The following is a 21,123-nucleotide window of genomic DNA, read 5'->3' as shown; positions in this document are numbered from 1 at the left end:
CTGAGCCGAAATCACAAATCGGATGTTCAACCAACTGAGCCACCCAGGTGCCCCTTAGCTTTGTATTTTAATGCTTGCTATTTTTAGTTTATATACTTCATTGCCCACGTCTTTTTTGCCATGAGGATTGGAATTTGTACAACGTAATGCAAATATGCATCAGGATTTGTTGAACATCTATAAATATGGCTGTTTAAGTTAATTAAGATTCGGTTCCTTAGTCACACTGCCGCATTTCAAGAGCTCAATAGCTACATGTGGCTAGTGGCTGTGGTATTAGAAAACACAGATGAGTAATAATTCCATCACTGCAGAAAGGTCTGTTGAATAATGTTGCTGTACAGAGTCTCGGGTGTTCTAGGCTCGGGGAATATAGAGATGAACATGACTGACAAGGTTGCTTGCCCTCCAGTACTTAACTTTTGGTGGATGGTAAACAAATATATAATGTCAATACTAAGAAGAAAGATGAAAGTAAAGCAGGGTAAAGAGAACATGTGCTGGAACAGAGTGAGTGGGAGCTGTATTATTATTATTATTATTATTATTAAGGTTATTTATTTGAGAGTGAGAGAAAGAAAGAGTCCCAAGGCTATGCACTGTCAGTATAGAGCCCAATGCGGGGCAAACTCATGAACTGTGAGATGACCTGAGCTGAAATCAAGAGTCAGAGGCTTAACGAACTGGGCCACCCAGGTGCCTCAAGGGGGAGCTATTCTAAATAGATGGTCAGGAAACGCTTTCATGGCTTTTAAATGTCAATGAATAAAGTTAAAGGAGCAAGTCTTAGACCTGTGGGAAGAACCTTCCAGGCATAGGGAACAGCAAGTGCAAAGCCCCTGAAGTGAGAACAAATTTGGCATATTTGAGGAATGGCAAGAAAGCCTGTGCAAGTGAGGTACTAAGAGAATGGTAGAAGATAAGGGAAAAAAGTGACAGTGGCCAGATCATGTAGCACCCTATTGTCCATGGTAAGAAGTTTGGATTTTAACCCAAATGTGGTGAAAAGACATTGGAGAATTTTCAACAGGGAAGTGGCATGATCTGAATTATGTTTATTTAACTTTAATATGACAAATTGGTACACAGAACACTAGTGAACTTCTCTGTGATCAGCATCCAGGTCTAGCAAAACTGTGGAACCCAAACTCACACCATCTTTCCTATGAATGACCAGTCCTGCCCTACATACATACTTATTCCCTTTCTTCTTTCCTGTGTTATTTGGAAGTATGGTTTATGCTTTAAAAGGTCACCCTAGGGGCGCCTGGGAGGCTCAGTTGCTTAAGCATCCGACTTCAGCTCAGGTCATGTTATTGCAGTCTGTGGGTTCGAGCCCCACATCAGGCTCTGTGCTGACAGCTCAGAGCCTCGAGCCTGCTTCGGATTCTGTGTCTCCCTCTCTCTCTGGCCCTGCCCTGCTTGTATTCTGTCTCTCTTTCTCTCTCTCAAAAATAAACGTTTCTTTAAAAAAATAAAAAGATCACCCTGGCTACTATGTAGAGAATTGACTTTTGAGAAGGGCAAGAGGAAAAGTAGGGAGACCAGTTGGGAGGCTATTGCAGTAATCTTGGTAAGAGTGGTGGATTAGAATAGAATGGTAGCTAGAGTTGAAGTGATGAGAAGCAGCTGGGTTCTGATAAAGTCAGTGGGACTGCTGATGTGTATAGTGAAGGAAAGAGGAGCAAGAATGGTGCCTGCGTTATGATCCAAATGACAGTGTGACTGCCGGTGGGGAGATCAGTTTATTCATGTTAAATTTAACATGTCTGTTAGAAGTTCAAGAAGACATGTTGAGTATACAGTGATAAATTAGCACAAAGAGAAGAATACAGTAAAGGATACTAAGGAGCTGTAGGGTAACCAGCTAGTCCTATATCCCAAGAAACCTTTTAGTCCCTGGAAAAATGGAATGGTTGGTTCTCTGGATAGGAGAAAATAAGAGTGTTGTAATTTGGAAAAAGTGTTTCAGGTAGGAGAGAAAGATTCATGAGTACTGCAAGAACTTTAGAGAATTGCATTGCTTTTTGACAAATATTTTTAATGGGAAATAATAGAATTGCTGGGAAGTAGAGTTATTGTGTAACGGAACACTAGTACAAAGACTTTCTGGTATATTTTACAAATATTGCACTAGTGGTTCAAATTCAGAATTTTCTTCTTACTTTCTCCCTTTTTCTTTTAAACAGTAAATAAAATACAAGTAATGATAATTATTAAACACCAGAAAGATCTATGGGTGACATTTGGGTGCTCTAATTTATTTTGATTTTAAAATTTATTTGTATCTTCTGTCATAAGCAAAAGATGTATTATAATGGTAAATATATAGTTGAATATTAATAAGTGGTCACATTTCTGCTTAAAGTTTTATTGGTTATTTTAAATTGTTTCTTGTAGATTTTCTAATTTTTATTTATTTTAATAGGAGTCGTGGCTTCGAAAGAATTATCTTATTGATTTCAAACACCATTTTATGAGTCATTTTCCGTATGCCTTAAAAGAAATAACCAAGCACAAAAGGAAAGAGACAAATAAAAGGTATTGTGATTCCTTCCACTGTATAGACTTGAAAAAGTTTTTAACCTGAAATTACCAGAAGATAATTAGCCTTAAACTGAAACGTTCTAAACTGTGAGGGGTTTGTATCTAAATTTTGTGAGATAAAAGTAAAAGTAGCCGTAGTATGGCTGATCTTGAACAAGTAAGTCACTTTAAGCCTTGAGACTTCCGTTTCTTTTTTTTTTTTTTAATTTAAAAAAAAAAATTTTTTTTTTTTTCAACGTTTTTTATTTATTTTTGGGACAGAGAGAGACAGAGCATGAACGGGGGACGGGCAGAGAGAGAGGGAGACAGAATCGGAAACAGGCTCCAGGCTCCGAGCCATCAGCCCAGAGCCTGATGTGGGGCTCGAACTCACGGACCGCGAGATCGTGACCTGGCTGAAGTCGGACGCTTAACCGACTGCGCCACCCAGGCGCCCCGACTTCCGTTTCTTATAATGTTTAAAAATCTAAAGTGAATTCTTTTCACAGAGTATCAAGTTATATAAATAAGAATATAATAAAATTTGTTGGGCTGATTTATTTGGGAAAGAGGTACTATGTAATCCCTAAGCAAGAAAGTATCTTAAAGGTCATGTAGTTGTGTCATTTATATATGAGGAAACTGGTAATGAAACTATTATCAGTATCAGGAAGAAGGATAATTGGAGAGAAATAACTTTCTAAACCAGAATTTATGGATTAGAAGATGGAACTTAAAATTGTAAGCCTGAAAACGGTTTAAAATGTTCACCTCAAGTGAGAGCAAGTAAGTGTAGAAACAAGTTATCTAATAAAATTTGAGAAGCAGGTGCAAGCTAGAATGCTAAAAGTGGCAGTTCCTCAAATGAGTAAATGCCTGAAGGGGTCTTAGTCTGTCAGATGATTGTTATATTTGTCAAAGGGAAGAAACTACCTGGAGAATCAATGAGGCTCTTTGAGCAGGGTTTAGAGGATATGCTTAGAAGTGACAAGGCTGTTGGAGGCCGATAAGGTTTTCATTTCTTCATTAAATATTTTGGTTGCTTACTATAAAAGTATCATAATAGAGATCATCAGATGTTTTCTTGTTCTAAGCAATTCATAAAGTTGTTTAAATCAGTCAAAATACAAAATTGGTAAAAATATGTCAGGGAAGAGTTAGGAGACAGAAACCACCCTAGTGATTTTAACAGCATTAAAAAAAAAAATTTATTTAGTGCACTCAAACAGGGGAGGGGCAAGGGGGTGCAGAGGATCCAAAGGGGGCTCTGTGCTGACAGCAGTGAGACTGCTGTGGGGCTCAAACTCAGAAACCGTGCGATTGTGACCTGAGCCGAAGTTGGACATTCAACTGACTGAGCTACCCAGGTGCCCCAAAGAACCGAAAAGGCAAAAGGAAACATAATATGGAGATAGCCACTCAGGAAAGTAGGTACTGTCTCTAGAAGTGGGAGAAAGAAGAGAGCAAGAAGCTTGGAGGAAATGCTTTGTGGCACCAAAACTCTGACCCCTGGGAAAGTGGTTTTTCCTTAGTGGGCATGAATGTTTTTGAGATCTGAAGAGGGGCCTCGAGCTGGGGCTCAAAACTTTGCTAAGGGAATTTTGGCTGGCTGGTGCTTCTTCGGGTCGTGATGATGCTGGTTTTGTGTCACAAAAACTGCAAACTGGATTCAACTGTGGCTACTAGAATAAACTGCTTCTGGCCTGAGGAAGAGTTGTTGAGTTGAATTGGCAGCAAAAGGAAGCAAAAACAGGACTGGGAAGCAAACAAAGGAGAGTATCCCATCTTTCTCCTACAGCTTTCTAGTCTCACTAGGACCCCTTCATTGGCAGAGCTTAATGAGAAGCCAGCTGCAAAGGAAAAATGTGGCCTAGAGTCCCAGCTGTAGGATGACAAAGCAGAGTATAGAAGGGTGGGTTTGAAGCTTAAAAACAATAGTCCAGTAACTGGCAGGAGGAAAATTGAATTGTATGTAGCAGAAGGCAGTTTATTTAAGGGTTATTAGAATTGTATAATTAACAAGTGCTATAGGAATTTATAGGAAGAGAAAGATCCTTGATGGGATGAACAGATAAAGCTATATTGAAGAGTAGTATTTGAGCATGGATATCACTTTAGCAGGCATAAATGAAGCAAGGGATGAGAGATTATACTAACTAGAAGAGGTAGCATGTAAGAAAACCATAGGATTAGGTAATGGAGAGCATGGGACAGATCTGGGTCAAATCTGATTTCTGCTGTTTACCAGCCTTGATGCTGAGAGACGTTCCTTGTCTGTGAAATTCAGTGCCAAAGGGTCAAAGCTGAAAGATAAATGAAGACTTTTGGTTGGATCAGAACTACGTCTTTGGAAGATTGATTTAGTGAGTTTCTGGAGTTGGAGGGGACAGTCAAATAGGTAGCTACTTTCTTGAGTAAGGTATTAGGTTCCCCACCTCCTATCCCTCAACAAACATGATTTTTTATTAGAGCAAAACTTTTAAATCTGGTCCATGGATAAGCTTCAGAAAGTCCTAGAACTCTTGAAGAGTTTTATGTGTGTGTATTTTTCTTGATAAGAGCTTCCATACATAATTTTCATCAAAATGAGATTAAGTAGTGGTTAGGAAGTTTGGCATTTAGTAGACCATTAAATGCAAGTAAATTATCCAAGAGTGTATGGGTGTGCTGTCATTATTCAAAACATTTATTGAACACTTAACATGTGGAAGGCAGTTACTGTACTGTGTGCTGAGCATTTTGAGGTAAAGGGGTGATGCTTTGGAGTACAAGCTAATGGGGGAGATGTTTCTGATTGTTTAATCTGTGACCAACTGTGATAAAGTTAAGGAACAGTTTAGGGTAATATGAGAGTATATAATAAGGAGCCTGTCCTGATCTTTTAAGAGGGAATAGAGTTGTAGGGAAGGCTGCCCTGATGAAGTGATTTGTACCAAGATATAAAAGGTAAAAAGGAGTTAACTTTATGAAGATGTTGAGGTAATGAAATTGTGGAATTTTTTTAAAAGATTTTATTTTATTAAAAAAAAAATTGTAACGTCTAGAGAGACAGAGATAGAGCGCGAGCAGGGGAGGGGCAGAGAGAGAGGGAGACACAGGATCTGAAGCAAGCTCCAGGCTCTGAACTGGAGCCCGATGCGGGGCTTGAACTCATGAACTGTGAGATCATGCCCTGTGTTGAAGTCGTACGCTTAACCGACTGAGCTACCCAGGTGCCCCCATGTGGAATTTTGAAAATTAAATTGAATTTTATTTCATTACAGTAAGTGTACTCTTTAATCCCCATCCCCTATTTAACCCATCCCTCTACCCAACTCCCCACTGGGAACCGTCCGTTTGTTCTCTATAGTTAAGAGTCTGTTTCTTGGTTTTTCTCTCCCTCCTTTTTTTTTTTTTTTTTTGTTCTTTTTTGTTTTTTGAATTTCTCGTAAGTTTCCACATTTGAGTGAAATCATATGGTATTTGTCTTTCTCTGACCTATTTCGCTTAGCACTATCCTCTTCAGGTCCAACCATGTTGTTGCAAATGGCAAGATTTCATTCTTTTTTATGGCTAAATGTGTGTGTGTGTGTGTGTGTGTGTGTGTGTGTGTGTACAAACATATGCAGTACCTTCAGTACCTTCTTTATCCATTCATCTTTTGATGGATACTTGGACTGCTTCCATAGTATGGCTATTATAAGTAATGCTGCAATAAACATATGTGTACGTGTATCCCTTTGAATTAATGTTTTTGTATTTTTGGGTAGATACCCAGTAGTGTGATTCTTAGATCATAGGGTAGTTCTATTTTTAACTTTTGTTTTTAAGTAGGCTTCACACCCAATGTGGAGCCCAACGTGGGGCTTGAACTCACAACCCCAAGATCAAGACCTGAGCTGAGATCAGCAGTCTGACACTGACTGAGCCCACCCAGGCACTCCTGTTTTTAATTTTTTGAGGAACCTCCATGCTGTTTTCCACAATGGCTATACCAATTTGCATTCCCATCAGCAGTGCATGAGTGTTCCTTTTTCTTCACATCCTTGCAGCACTTGTGTCTTCTGTTTTTGATTTTAGCCATTCTGACAGGTGGGAAGTGATACCACATTGTAGTTTTGATTTGCGTTTCCTTGATCACGAGTGATGTTGAGCATCTTTTCATGTGTCTGTTGGCCATTGGCCATCTGTATGTCGTCTTTGGAGAAATGTCAGTTCACGTATTCTTGTTTTAAATTGGATTATTTGTTTTTTAGGCATTGGGTTGTGTCAGTCTTTTATATATTTTAGCTACTAACCCTTTATTGGATATGTCATTTGCAAATATTTTCTCCCATTCTGTAGGGTGGTATTATTTAGTTTTGAGGATTGTTTCCTCTCTGTGCAGAAGTCTTTTATTTTGATGAAGTCCTAGTAGTTTACTTTTGTTTTTATTTCCCTTGCCTCATGAGACCTATCTAGAAAAATGTTGCTGTGGCCAGTGTCAGATTACTGCCTGTGCTCTTGTCAAGGATTTTTATGGTTTGAGGTCTCACATTTAGGTCTTGAATACATTTTGAATTTGTTTTTGTATATGGTATGAGAAAGTGGTCCATTTTCATTCTTTTTTGTGTGTAGCTGTCCAGTTTTCCCAACACCATTTGTTGAGACATTTTTCCATTGTATATTCATTTCTCCTTTGTCCAAGATTAATTGACCATATAATAGTAGGTTTATTTCTGGACTTTCTATCCTACCCCGTCTGATCTACATGTCTATGCCAGTAGCATATGTTTTAATTGCCACCGCTTTGTAATATAACTTGAAATCTGGAATTGTGATACCTCCAGTTTTGTTTTCCTTTTTCATGATTGATTTGGCTATTGAGGGCTTTTGTGGTTCTATACACATTTTAGGATTGTTCTGTGAAAAATGCTGTTGGCATTTTGATAGGGGTTGCATTAAATGTATAGATTGATTTTGGGTAATATAGACATTTTAACAATATTTATTCTTCCAACCCATGAGCATGGAATGTTTTTCCATTTGTTTGTGTCATCTTCATTTTCTTTCATCAGTTTTTAAGAATTTTTCAGAGTGCAGGTTGTTAACCTCTGGTTAAGTTTATTCCTAGATCTTTTATTGTTTTTGGTGCATTTGTAAATGGGATTGTTGTCTTAATTTCACTTTTTGCTTGTTTCATTATTAGTGTATAAGAATGCAACAGATTTTTGTACATTGATTTTGTATCCTGTGACGTTACTGAATTCATTTATCAGTTCTAGTATTTTGGTGAAAATTTTGGGTTTTCTGTGTATAGTCTCCTGTTATCTGTAAATAGAGTTTTACTTCTTCCTTACCAATTTGGATGCCTTTTATTTCTTTATGTTGTCTAATTGCTGGGACTTCCAACATTATGTTGAATAAACGTGGTGAGAATGGACGTCCTTGTCTTGTTCCTGACCTCAAGGGAAAAGCTCTGTTTTTCACCACTGAGTAAGATGTTGGCTGTGGGTTTTATTATATTGAGCCATGTTCCTTCTAGACCTACTCTGCAAAGGGTTTTTATCATGAATGGATGCTGTACTTTGTCAAATGCTTTTTTGCATCTGTGGGACAGAATGCATCATCTATATGGTTTGTATTCTTTTTCTTACTGATGTAATGTATCACATTGATTGTTCTGCGAATATTATTATTTGATGTTTATTTTTGAGATAGAGCCTGAGTGGGGGAGGGACAGAGAGGGAGACACAAAATCCAAAGCAGGTTCGAACCCGTGAACTGGGAGATAAGACCTGAGCTGAAGTCTGACACTGAAACCAACTGAGCCACCCAGGCGCCCTGACTGTTTTGCAAATATTAAACCACCTTTGCATCCTAGAAGTAAATCCCACTTGATCATAGTATATGCTTTTTAAATATATTGTTGGATTTGGTTTGCTAATATTTTGTTGAGGATATTTGCATCTGTAAGAGATAATGGCCTATAGTTCTCTTTTTTGTGTCTTTATCTGGTTTTGGTATCAGGGTGGTAATTGGCCTCATTGAATGAATTTTGGAAGTTTGCCTTTTTTATTTTTTGTAATAGTTGGAGAAGGAGTATTAACTCTTCTTCAGATGTTTGCTAGAATTTGCCTGTGAAGCCGTCTGGTTCTGGACTTTTGTTTATTGGGAGTTTTTTGATTACTGATTCAATTTCATTGTTGGTAATTGATGTGATCAGATTTTCTATTTCTTCCTGCTTTAGTTTTGGTAGGTTATGTTTTTAGGAATTCTATCCATTTCTTCCAAGTTGTCCAATTTGTTGGCATAGATATTTTCATAATATCCTGTTACAGTTGTTTGTATTTCTAGGGTGTTGGTTATTATTTCTCCTTTTTCATTAATTGTATTTGGGTCTTTCTCTCCTTGTCTTATGTATTTATTTTATTTTTTAATTTTTCTTTATTTAGTTTTTTGTTGAGTCTTGCTAGGGGTTTATCAGTTTTTGTTGATTTGTTAGAAGAACCAGTTTCTGGTTTCATTGATATGTTCAATTATTTTTTCTAAATTTCTGTATCATTTATTTCTGCTCTAATCTTTATTATTTTTTTCCTTTTGATGGCTTTGGGTTTTGTTTTTTTTGTGGCTTCTTTAGGTGTAAGGTTAGTTTGCTTATTTGAGGTTTTTCTTTTTTTCTTTTTTACATTTATTTATTTTTGAGAGAGACAGACAGCATGAGCAGGGGAGGGGCAGAGAGAGAGGGAGACACAGAATCAGAAGCAGGCTTCAGGCTCCCTGCTGTCAGCTCAGAGCCCAATGCGGGGCTCGAACCCACGAACGATGGGATCATGACCTGAGCTGAAGTCGGACGCTTAACCAACTGAGCCACCCAGGCGCCCCTTGAGGTTTTTCTTCTTGAGGTAGGCCTGTGTTACTATAAACTTCTTTCTTAAAATTTTTTTAAACCATTTGAAAAAAATTTATTTTAATGCTTGTTAATTTTTTGAGAGAGAGAGAGAGAGAGAGAGAGAGAGAGAATATGAGTGGGGGAAGGGGCAGAGAGAGAGGGCAACACACGAAGCAGGCTCCAGGCTCTGAGCTGTCAGCGCAGAGCCCAATGTGGGGCTTGAACTCACGATCCACGTGATTATGACCTGAGCCCAAGTCAGATGCTTAACCAACTGAGCCACCTGGGCACCCCTATATAAACTTCTTTCTTAAACCACTTTGGTACAGCCCAAAGATTTTGGACTGTTGTGTTTTCATTTTCATGTAATTTTTGATGTTCTCTGATTTCTTGGTTGACCTGTTCATTGTTTAATAGCATGTTATTTAACTTAACCTCCATGTATTTGTGCTCTTTTCAGATTTTTTTCTTGTGATTTAGTTGTAGTTTGATAGCATTGTGGTCAGAAAAGATGTATATAGAACATTGATTTTTTTTTTTTTTTTTAATTTGTTGAGACTTGTTTTGTGGCCTAATATGTGATCTATTCTGGAAAATGTTCTGTGTGCACTTGAAAAGAATTTGTACTCTGCTGTTTTAAGATAGAATGTTCTGAATATGTTAAATCCATGTGGTCCAGGATTTCATTCAAAGGCACTATTTCTTTGTTGATTTTCTGTTTGGATGACCTGTCCATTGATATAAGTGGACTTTTAAAGTCCCCTATTATTATTGTATTACTATCAGTTATTTCTTTTATGGTTGTTATTAACTGTGTTTTGTATTTGGGTGCTCCCATGTTGGATGTGCAAGTACTTACAATTTTTATATCCTCTTGTTTGGAATGCCCCCTTTATTATTACATAGTGCCCCTTTTTGTCTTTTGTTATAGTCTATAACAAGTCTTTTTAAAGTCTATTTTGTCCAGTATAAGTATTGCCGCCTTGGTTTTCTTTTAACATCCATTTGCATGATAAATATTTTTTCATCCCCTCACTTTCAATCTGCACATGTTGTTAGGTCGGAAACGAGTCTTTTGTAGGCAGCATATAGATGGGTCTTGTTTTTTTAATCCACTCTGTCACCCTGTGTCTTTTGATTGGATCATTTAGTCCATTTACATTCAAAGTAAATATTGAATAGATATGTATTTACTGCCATTTTGTTACTTGTTTTATGGTTGTTCCTGTAGATTTTCTCTGATCCTTTCTCTTCTCTTGCTCTCTTTCATAGTTTGCTTTCTCTAGTGATATACTTGGATTCTTTTCTCTTTATTCTTTGCATATCTATTACTGATGTTTGATATGTGGTATCATTAGGTGTGCACATAACATCTTCTACATGCATATAGCAGTCTATATTAAGTTGATGATCATTTAAGTTTATACTGTTATTTACTCCTCTCCCTCCCATGTTTTAGGTATATGGTTTCATATTTTACATCCTTCTATTTTATGAATCCCCTTAACTGAATATTTACAAATACATTTATTCTTATTGCTTATGTGTTTTTTACTTTTTGTACTCTCACTTCTGGTCTTCCTTTTCATTCAGAGTCCCCTTTAAATATTTCTTGTAGAGCTGGTTTAGTGGTCATGCGCTCCTTTAGTTTTTGTCTGAGAAACTCTTTTATCTCTCCTTCTATTCTGGATATTCTTGGCCACAGATTTTTCCCTTTCAGCATGTTGAATATATCCTGCTGTACTCCTTTCTGGCCTGCAAAGTTTCTGCTGAAAAATCCACTGATATCCCTGTAGGGTTTCACTTGTATGTAACTGTCTTACTTTCTCATCGTCCTTTAAAAATTTTTTCTTTATCACTACTTTTTGCCATTGTAATTACTATGTTTGTTGGTGTGGATGGCCATGGTTTGAATTGGGAGTGGGGGGAGGGTCTCTTTTTCCTGAGTCTGGATCTCTGTTCCTTCCCTAGACTAGGGAAGTTTTCAGGTATTATTTCTTCAAATAAATTTTCTTCCCTCTTATCTCCTCTTCTGAGATCCCTATAATGCAGATTGTTACTATGCTGGATGGAGTCACTGAGTACCCTAAGACTATTCTCAGTTTGCATAAGTTTCTTTCCTCTTATTTGCTCAGCTTGGTTACCTTCCATTACTGTCTTCCAGGTCATTAATTCATTCTTTGCTTTGTCTAGCCTGATATTTATTCCATCCAGTGTATCTTAAATTTCATTTTCTGTGTTCTTGATCTCTGATTAGTTCTTTTTATTCTTTGACAGTCTTACTGATGTTCTCCATTCTTTTCTCCAATCCAATGTCTTTTTTTTTTTTTTTTTTTTTTTAAGTAAGCTTCGTTTTCAGTGCAGAGCTCAACATGGGGCGTGAACTCAGGACCTTGAGATCAAGGCCCGAGCTGAGATCAAGTGTCAGATGCTTAACCAACTGAGCCACCCAGGTACCCCTCTCCTGTATCTTAAATTCTCTATCAGGCATATTACTTATTTTCACTTTGGTCTCTTGCTGTGGTTTGGTCCTGGTCTTTCATTTGGGAGATGTTTCTCTGTCTCCTCATTTTGCCTGACTTCCTGTGTCTGTTTTTGTGTGTTAGGGAAGTCAGCTGTTTCTTTTGCTCTTAACAATAATAGTCTCTTAAAGAAGAGGTCCTGTAGTGCCCGGCAATGCAGTGTCCTGTTTCCCAAGGCCTGATGCTTCAAGAGAGTGTCTCCTATGTGTTTTGTGTGTGCTCTCCATTTGCGTCTTGGCCTCTTTTTCCTTTAGTGTAGTTTACAGAAGCTCTCTTTGCTCATTGTGTACAATGTTTGATCCTTGGCAGGGGTGGGGCACTGTTTATTTGTTTAAATGTTTATTTGTTTGGCGGGGGGCGGGGGGTGAGTTAGGGACAGAGAGAGAGGGAGACACAGAATCCGAAGCAGGCTCCAGACTCTGAGCTGTTAGCAAGAGCCTGACATGGGGCTTGAATACATGAACTATGAGATCATGACCTGAGCCAAAGTTGGATGCACAGCTGGCTGAGCCACCTAGGTGCCCCCAGGTGGAACACATTTTAATAAGGGGTGTAGTGGTCTGCTTATGAAAGGAGACCTGCCACTACTGCTGCCAGAACTGAGGTCCTGAAAACATGAGTGTCAGGAGATGTGGCATTGGCAGAGTTTGTGCTGGGTTTCTTGGGGAGGGGCCTGCAGCGCTAGGACTCAGGCCTGCATGTGACTGGGAAGGGCATATCTGCTGAATTGTCATGGGTTGGGGGGTGTTGGGTATGGTGGAGGGTGTGGGATGTTTTGGCAGGGGTGGGATGTAAGGAGGCTTGGCAAGTTAGGTTAGGAGTGGTAGCACGGGGCTGTTTCCTGTTGGTGGCTATTTATGCTGAAGGGAGAAGAGGGAAATGATCCTTGCCAGGTCCTTTGTTCCTGGAGGGGTCTCCCTGTGACCTCTGCCTCTCTGGGCCATGCTTTGAGATGAGCAAATCGCAAATCACTTTCCCTCTTGTCTGCCCTTGAGTTTTCCAGTTGCTGATACTATGCTGTATTTGCACGGGCTGTTTGTCCTGCTCTAATTGTGGGAACTCTGCTTCCTAATGTCTTCTGGGCTTTCTCAGAGCCAAGTCTGCCGATTTTTAAAATTTCAGGCTTTAAGTCCCGCTGGTTTTTGAGAACTACAAAATTCAGCCCCTCTCATTTTCAAAAGCAAATATTCCAGGGATTCATCCTCCCTGTTCAAGGGCTCCCCTATGTGAAGTCTGTTTTCTGCCCTTCTCTATGCCATCATCTCCCTCTCCATCGTGTCAAAGAGCCATGGTCCATTTTGCTTCCAGACTGTCTTTGCCCTTCCTACCTTCTTTAATATGTCCCCTTCCCTGCCTTTAGTTGTGGAATTTGTTCTGCCAGTTTCTGGATGGTTTCCTAGGTAATTTACACTGATACGGGTGTTATCTAGTTGTATCCGTGGGAGGAGGCAAGCTTAGGGTCCTCCTACTAGTACTGCCATTTTCCCAGACAACTTTGCAGTTGTGGGATTTTTAGCAAAAATAGATTGGCAATATAACTGGCTTATTTTTTACAAGATTCCCTAGGGATTCATTTTTAGGGATTTTGGGCTGCTCTTCCATAAGGAGCTGCATTGAATACTTAGATAACCTGTGGAGGGCAACAAAAGTTAAAGTTGGGGGGACAATGTTGGCTTTGGCCAGTGGTCTTCATTCTTATTCATATAACCTCAGTTAATTTTTTACCTGATGTCTAAATTTGTTCATCTTTGGTTCAAATACAAAGGATAGTATTGATTTTTATTGTGGTAAAATATACATAACATGAAATTTGAGCTTTTTAAAAAAATGTTTATTTTGAGAGAGACAAGCGCGTGTGCAAGTCAGAGAGGGGCAGGGAGAGAAGAAGGTAGAGAATCCCAAGCAGCCTCTGTGCTATCAGCACAGAGGCCCTTGTGAGGCTTGATTTCATGAATCATGAGGTCATGACCTGAGCCAAAGTTGGACGCTTACCTGACTGAGCCTCCCAGGTGCCCCTTTACCTTTTTAACTTAATCACTTGTATGTGTTTGGTTCAGTAGTATTAAGTATATTTACATTGTTTACAACCATCACTATCATCCATTTCCAGAAATATTTTCATTTTCCCAACTTGAAAGTGTATTGGTTACAAAATAACTCACCATTGTCCCCTACCACCAGCTCTTGGGAACCACTGCTCTACTTTTTATCTCTAATTTGACTCTTCTAGGTATCTCATAGAAGTAGAATCATAAAATACTTTTCCTTTTGTGTCTGGTGTAATTTCACTTAGGAAAATGTCTTCAAGGTTCATCCGTATTGTAGCATGTACCAGCATTTCATTTCTTGTTTTTTTAAATAGGTTTCATTTTTTGGAGCAGTTTTAGTTTCAAAGTAAAATTGAACAGAAAGTACATACAGAACTGTCATGTACTCCTCCCAGAAATGTATAGCCTTTCTTCTATCCTGCACCATAGTTTTACATTTGTTAGAATCTATGTACCTGCATGGACACATCTCACATTTATCGTTTACCTTAGGGTTCCCTGGTGGTATTACACATTCTGTGAGTTTTGACAAATGTAAAATGATGTGTATCTGCCTTGTTGGTATCATACAGGATAGTTTCACTGCCCTAAAAATCCTGTTCTCTGCCTATTCATCCCTCCCCATGTTTTTTTCATGACTTGATAGCTCTTTTTATGTTGGTTTATTTTTGAGAGAGTGTGTGAGCATGCACAAGTGAGGGGTGGGGCAGAGAGAGAGGGAGATGCAGAATCTTAAGCAGGCTCCAGGCTGTCAGCGTGGGGCTTGAACCCACGAACCTGCGAGATCTTGACCTGAGTCAGATGCTCAATGAGCCACCCAGGCACCCTGATAGCTCTCTTAAGTGCTAAGTAATGTTTCATTGTATGGGTAGGTCACAGTTTATGTATGCACTCGCCTACTTCCTGAAGCATCTCTTGGTTGCTTCCATGTTTTCCTTCCTTTTTAAGGCTAAATAATACTCCACTGTATGTATATACCATATTTTGTTTATCCATTCATCTGTCAATGCACATTTGGTTGGTTTCCACCTTTTGGTTACTGGGAATGATGCTGTTGTAAACATTGGTCTTCAAATATCCATTTGAGTTCCTGCTTTCAGTTCTTTCCTGTATATCAAAGGATATAATTTCGTCATTGAAAATACTGACATTTAAAAATGCATTGTAGTCATCTGTAAGAAAACTTTTTTTGCTCAAAATGTATGAACCTATGTGGTGATGGTCTTTAACAAGGTAATTCTAACATGTACTGGGAACAGATACTATAACTGAACTAACATGAGTTCATTCGTTGGTGAGTTCTAGAGATGCAGTGGTCACACAAAGAAAACCATTTGCTACAAATAAGGAGATCATGGGGAATAGCTTCCAAATCCATGACTCCCTGAATATGGGTGAGCAGGTTCTTTTTATTTAGGGTTTAGGATGAATATTCAGAAAGGGGGGCTTTGTCATCGCATGTACAGGCAGGCATAAATTTGCACAGACATACTTAGATTGTTTTTGCATTCCTTTTGTTCCCTTAAAATCCTTACCTACTAAAGTTTTTGCATTTCTTTGTACTTCTGCTAGGAAGTTTTGTAAAAAGTGTCCTTAGGCTTAGTAGAACCAGTGGGGCATAGATCACAGAAACTAACTGGGGCCTAAATGACTTCTCTTGTGTCCTGAAAACTGTGTCTTTCTTTTACTTGGGACTCCAAATCTTTCTGTTCACAACAGCTAAAGTCTTGCCTTTGGTGTATGAATCGGCTTGTGAGAGCAAGCTGACTGGAGTCATCCACTAGTTGGGATGATTTTCTAGTATGCTGGGAAAATTAGTTTCTTTTTTGAGTGGGAATGGAGAGCTTTGATTTGGCAAGTTGTCATTAAGTGGTGGTTTGGTTGTTGGGAATTTAGTGCAAAGGGTATTAGAAAAAGATTGATTTTCTGCTTATGGCAGTGACAAAGTTTTTTTAGAAATTTTATTTTTTTTAATAGGTGTACTTTTTACTTTCTCCTTTTTTTTTTTTTGTTTAAATTTTATTTATTTTTGAGGGGGGGGCATAGAGGGAGAGAGAGGGAATCCCAAGCAGTCTCCACACTGTCAACACAGAGCCCGACACGGGACTTGAACTCCTGAACCATGAGATCATGACCTGAGCCGAAATCAAGAGTTGGATGCTTAACCTACTGAGCCACCCAGGAGCCCTTATTTGTTTTAAAAAAGTGAGCTATGTTAAAGAAACATAATAAATACTAGTTCAGACTGTATATGAATGATTAAATTTTAGAAAAAGTTACTGGCAAATAAATTTATTTGTGGGACCCTGAAGACAGAATAGAGCCCAGAGAAAGAGTGCAACAGGAATTGAGTACTTAAAGAAGCAGAATTCAAAAGGAAATTGACTTGCAGTTACATGTGTAGAAGAAATCTGAGCTTCCTATAATTAAAATTGAGTAGCAATGCCTGTTAAGGCCAAAAGAAAAGATGTTTGGAAGAGTATAAAGTTTATTTGGTAAAAAGGAAGTTTATTGGATGTATTATATGTAGAAAGTTTTCCTAACTAGCTTGTTTGTTTTTTTAAGTTCATCTTTATTTATTTTGTGAGAGATAGAGAGCAAGCGGTATAGGGGAAGAGAGAGAGGGAGACAGAATCCCAAGCAGGCTCTGCACTGACAGTGCAGAGCCTGATGTGTGGCGCAAACTCAGAACTGCAAGATCAAGAACCCAACTGAAGTCAGATGCTTAACTGACTGAGCCACCCAGGTACCCCTTCTAAATAGTTTAAATAAGGACTCCCATTGAATATCCAGAATCTGAAATTTTTAGGGGCAGATACTACTTTGGGAGAACCTTAAGATAACAAATTAGGTTGGGAGTGGGGGAAAAAAGCTTACGGGGATATCCTATAAACAGTAGATCATAGTTACTATTGTGAGACAGTTTGTTATAGTTAGCTGGCTTACTCTTATGTCAGTTATCTAAGACAGCGGTTCTCAAAGTGTAGTCTGTGATCTCTGGGGTCTCCAAGGCCAGAACTATTTTCACAATTATATCATTAAGACATTGTTTGCCTTTTTGATTGTTCTGACATTTGCACTGATGGTACAAAAGCAGTGGTGGATAGGACTGCCGGTGTCTTAGCATGAACTAGGGCAATGGCACCAACTGTACTAGTAAAACATCGTATTCTTCACCACCTTGCACTCACTTAAAAATGTCCTTAATGAAGCAGTAAAAACTACTAGTTTTGTTAAGTCATGACCCTTGAGAACACATTTTTTTTATATTCAGTGTGACAAAGTGTGTGTAAAGTAATTTGAATGCATACCATGGGATGATGGTTGTCTCAAGGAAGTACACTTTTGTGATTATTCTACTTGGGAGTATTTTTCTGTGATGGACGTAATTTTAACTTGAAAGAATGACTACCAGACGAACTGTGGATTCAGACTTGGATATTTGGCAGTTATTTTCTCAAAATGAACAAAGAGCCTATCAATTCCAAGAAAACGGCTGACCGTATTTATGCCAGTGACAAAATTTGAGCTTGTTTCAAACCAAAATCAGTATTTTGGAGAACTTGTATCCATCACCTAAGTTCTGTCCATGTATTTCCTATGTTTATGCTCATTTTTTCATATGTCTGTTTCCATCTATCTGGGACCATTCAGAATCTGCTGGAGGTTATTTTTGCTTAATTGTTTTGTCTAAAAAATATATATACATATTTTTCATTTCTAAAGAGTGTTTGAGCAGAGCATAGTACTCTGGGTTTGGCAGTTTTCTTTAAGCACACTGACAATAACACTTTACTGTCTGCAGATTTTCATTTTCTGTTGAGAAGTCAGCTGTGAGTCTAACTGTTGTTACTTTAAAAGCTTCCTTGGGGCGCCTGGGTGGCGCAGTCGGTTAAGCGTCCGACTTCAGCCAGGTCACGATCTCGCGGTCCGTGAGTTCGAGCCCCGCGTCAGGCTCTGGGCTGATGGCTCGGAGCCTGGAGCCTCTTTCCGATTCTGTGTCTCCCTCTCTCTCTGCCCCTCCCCCGTTCATGCTCTGTCTCTCTCTGTCCCCAAAATAAATTAAAAACGTTGAAAAAAAAATTAAAAAAAAAAAAAAAAGCTTCCTATTCACACTCCCCATGAATTTTCTTTTTGTTTTTTGCAGTTTCACAATGATGTATCCAGGTGGGGTTTTTGTTTTTTATTTTTTTTTTATTCTCCTTGGGATTCAGTGAACTTAAATCTGAGATCTTACATCTTGATTGGAATATCTTTAAACAGATCTGATAAATTCTCATTATCTTAAAAAAAATTGCAGTCACATTTCTCTCTTGTAAAGACTGATTAAACATGTTAACATGTTAGATTTACTTACTGCATCTTTCTTCTTTTTCTTTCTTTCTTTCTTTCTTTCTTTCTTTCTTTCTTTCCTTAAATCTCCTATGTTCTAGCTTTTAATTCTTCAGTTTTGTTCAACTGAGCTCAGACACAAATACATTGAATTTTTGTTTTTCATTTGTAGAATTTTTGTCCATTTGCTCCTAGCACCTTTTGTTGAAAAGACTTCATTCTCCACTGAGTTGCTTTTGGTCTTTTGTCAGAGATGAGTTGATTATATTTTTACGGGTCTATTTTGGAGCTCTTTGTTCCATTAACCTACGTGTGTCTGTTCTTTCACCAATTCCATGCTGTCTTTGTTACTGTAGTTGTATATGGTAACTCTTGAAATTGGGTAGAATAAGTCCTCCAGCTTTGTTCTACTTCTATCTTGGGTGTTTTAGGTCTTTTGCCTTTCTATATAAACTTCGGAATCAATTTATTGATAACTACAAGTAGCTTGCTGGGATTTTGATTTGAATTGTGTTGACTCTGTAGAGCTAATTGGGAAGAATTGTTACTCAAACCAGTGGTAGAAAGCAAAATTGGGATTACGTTTTATCTAAGAGCTGTTTTTATTTCTGGTTTACCTTTACCCTGGATAACATGAAAGTTCCGGTGTTTGGTAGGCCCTGGGCTTTGACTTTTCCCTGTGAGGCCACTAAAAGGTTACTTCAGTTTTGCAGTTTTTTCTTTGGAATTGGCAGCTGCCCTAAGGACAGAGCCTTGAGTGCTAGTATCTTGCTTTTTTCCTAGGTTTTTGGGCCCAGTAAATGTTTATTATCTTAGCTCTTGAGCTTTTGAGTTTTTTTAATGTTTATTTATTTTGAGAGAGAGAGAGTACAAGTGGGAGAGAGGGGGAGAGAGAGAGAGAGAGAGAGAGAGAGAGAGAGAGAGAGAGAGAGAATGAGAATCCCAAGCAGGCTCTGTGCTGTCAGCATGGAGCCCGACACTGGGTTCTATTCCATGACCACGAGATCACAATGTGAGCCAGTTGGGCACTTAACTGAGCCATCCAGGTGCCCCTGCTTTTGAGGTTTTTAAAAAATTTCATCTAGTTTTAAAGTTGTTTTCAGGAAGGGGATTATCTACATTTATCATTATTGAAAATTGGAGTATCCCCAGTGGTCTGCCTCCCTCATAGAATTGATGGTTGGTATATTTACTCTTAAAAATTTGTATAAATTATTGGAGGAGCAGAATGAATTCTCCCAAATTTGCAGTGTCCATTGAGACCTTCCAGACAGTAATAAATTATGCTGCTTGAGATAAACTTATGGTAGATCTTGGAAAGCTCTACTTGTGAAGAAATGTGGCAGTTGAGTTTTGAGTGGTCTAATTAACGTTAAAATGTGCCTTGGTTTTGGGCACTGGGCCGTTTGGCGAAAAACCTTGTAGAAATTTTGGGTTTGTGGTACAGACTGCTAGTTGTCTGTCCCAGTTCTCATTCCTTTCTTAATTTCCAGTGTTGAGGAATATGACCGTGCAAAATAAAAACTAGATTTCTCATCTTCTTTTGCAGCTAGGAGTGGTTATGTGAGTAATCTGTTAAATAGTTTGGACTTTTCTCTCTGTTGTCAAACTTGTACATTGAGCTGTCTGTTGGCCATCTCTGCCTGGATTTATACCAGAAACACTGCAAGCCCAACATAATCAAAAGTAATATTTATTTTCTGGATCTCTGCTACTTCATTTATCCAGTCACCAATGCTGGAACTTCTGACTCCTCTGTCCCCAATCCCACTGTCCCCAAACTCACACACATATATATACTTCAGACTTCAAATCCAGCTAAATTTTATTCTTTCTAAATGTCCTGCCTTCTCCCAGTCTATACCCAGCATTGACCCTGGTTCTTGCACTTGTCATCTCTTGCCTAGATTGCTACAAGAGCCATACAGTTGCTTCTTTGTTTATAGTTTTTTAAAATGTTTATTTTTTTTTAATGTTTATTTATTTTGAGAGAGAGCACGTGCACATGCACCCAGGAGAGGGGCAGAGAGAGAGGGAGAGAATCTCAAGCAGACTCTGTGCCGTCAGCACAGAGCCTGACACAAGGCTCCATCTCATGAAGTGTGAGATCATGACCTGAGCCAAAATCAAGAGTAAGAGCTGACAGCCACCCAGGCGCCCCTGTGTATAGTTTTGTAACTCTCATTTTTCCTTTTCCATCCACAGAATCGCCCATCTGAAATAAGTTTTCAGTCATGCTTGCATAATTAATTTTAGTGCCCTTAGCCTCCCAGAACCACTCTGTAATGTGGTTCCATTTTACCTTTCCAGCTCATTTGTCATTCCTAACCCTACATTTGATGCTCTAATAGCACCAGATTTCTTTTTTTTTTTAATTTTTTTAAGTGTTTGTTTATTTCTGAGACAGAGACAGAGCACGAGTGGGGGAGGGGCAGAGAGAGAGAGAGAGAGAGAGAGAGAGAGAGAGAGAGACACGCAGAATCAGAAGCAGGATCCAGGCTCTGAGCTGTCAGCACAGAGCCCGATGCAGGGCTTGAACCCATGAACCGCGAGATCATGACCTAAGCTGAAGTCAGACACTTAACCTACTGAGCCACCCAGGCACCCCAGAGAGATTTTTTACTTTAATTAACTTTACATTTTTCTAAACATGAAATAAATAAGGCCTGCTGTTGAATATACCGTATTCTGAAATAGGGATTTATAGTCTAAGTCACAAGTTTTCTTTTTGAAGTACTGTATTTGAGATATCTTTTTTGAAATTTCTTTCAAAGTCTGAAAGAAATGTTTTATTTGGCTGGGAAAAATGATTTTCATATGTGTATCATATACGTTGTTTTAGAAC

The 21,123-nt window shown here is 38.6% G+C and overlaps 1 protein-coding gene across 3 annotated transcripts in view; it reads left to right on the top strand.

Annotated features, from left to right (window-relative positions):
- TEX10 (testis expressed 10) overlaps positions 1-21,123 on the top strand; it is a 60,736-nt gene that overhangs the window by 11,004 nt on the left and 28,609 nt on the right. For all 3 annotated transcript variants that reach the window (XM_042964306.1, XM_042964305.1, XM_042964307.1), the window contains one exon: positions 2,429-2,541. In XM_042964306.1, the coding sequence (XP_042820240.1) occupies positions 2,429-2,541 (113 nt within the window). The remainder of the gene's footprint in view (positions 1-2,428; positions 2,542-21,123) is intronic.

Source organism: Panthera tigris, chromosome D4 (genome assembly GCF_018350195.1).
Source record: "Panthera tigris isolate Pti1 chromosome D4, P.tigris_Pti1_mat1.1, whole genome shotgun sequence".
NCBI lineage: Eukaryota > Metazoa > Chordata > Mammalia > Carnivora > Felidae > Panthera > Panthera tigris.
The sequence above is the reverse complement of the archived record's forward strand: the minus strand, read 5'-3'. Positions and strand labels throughout refer to the sequence as shown.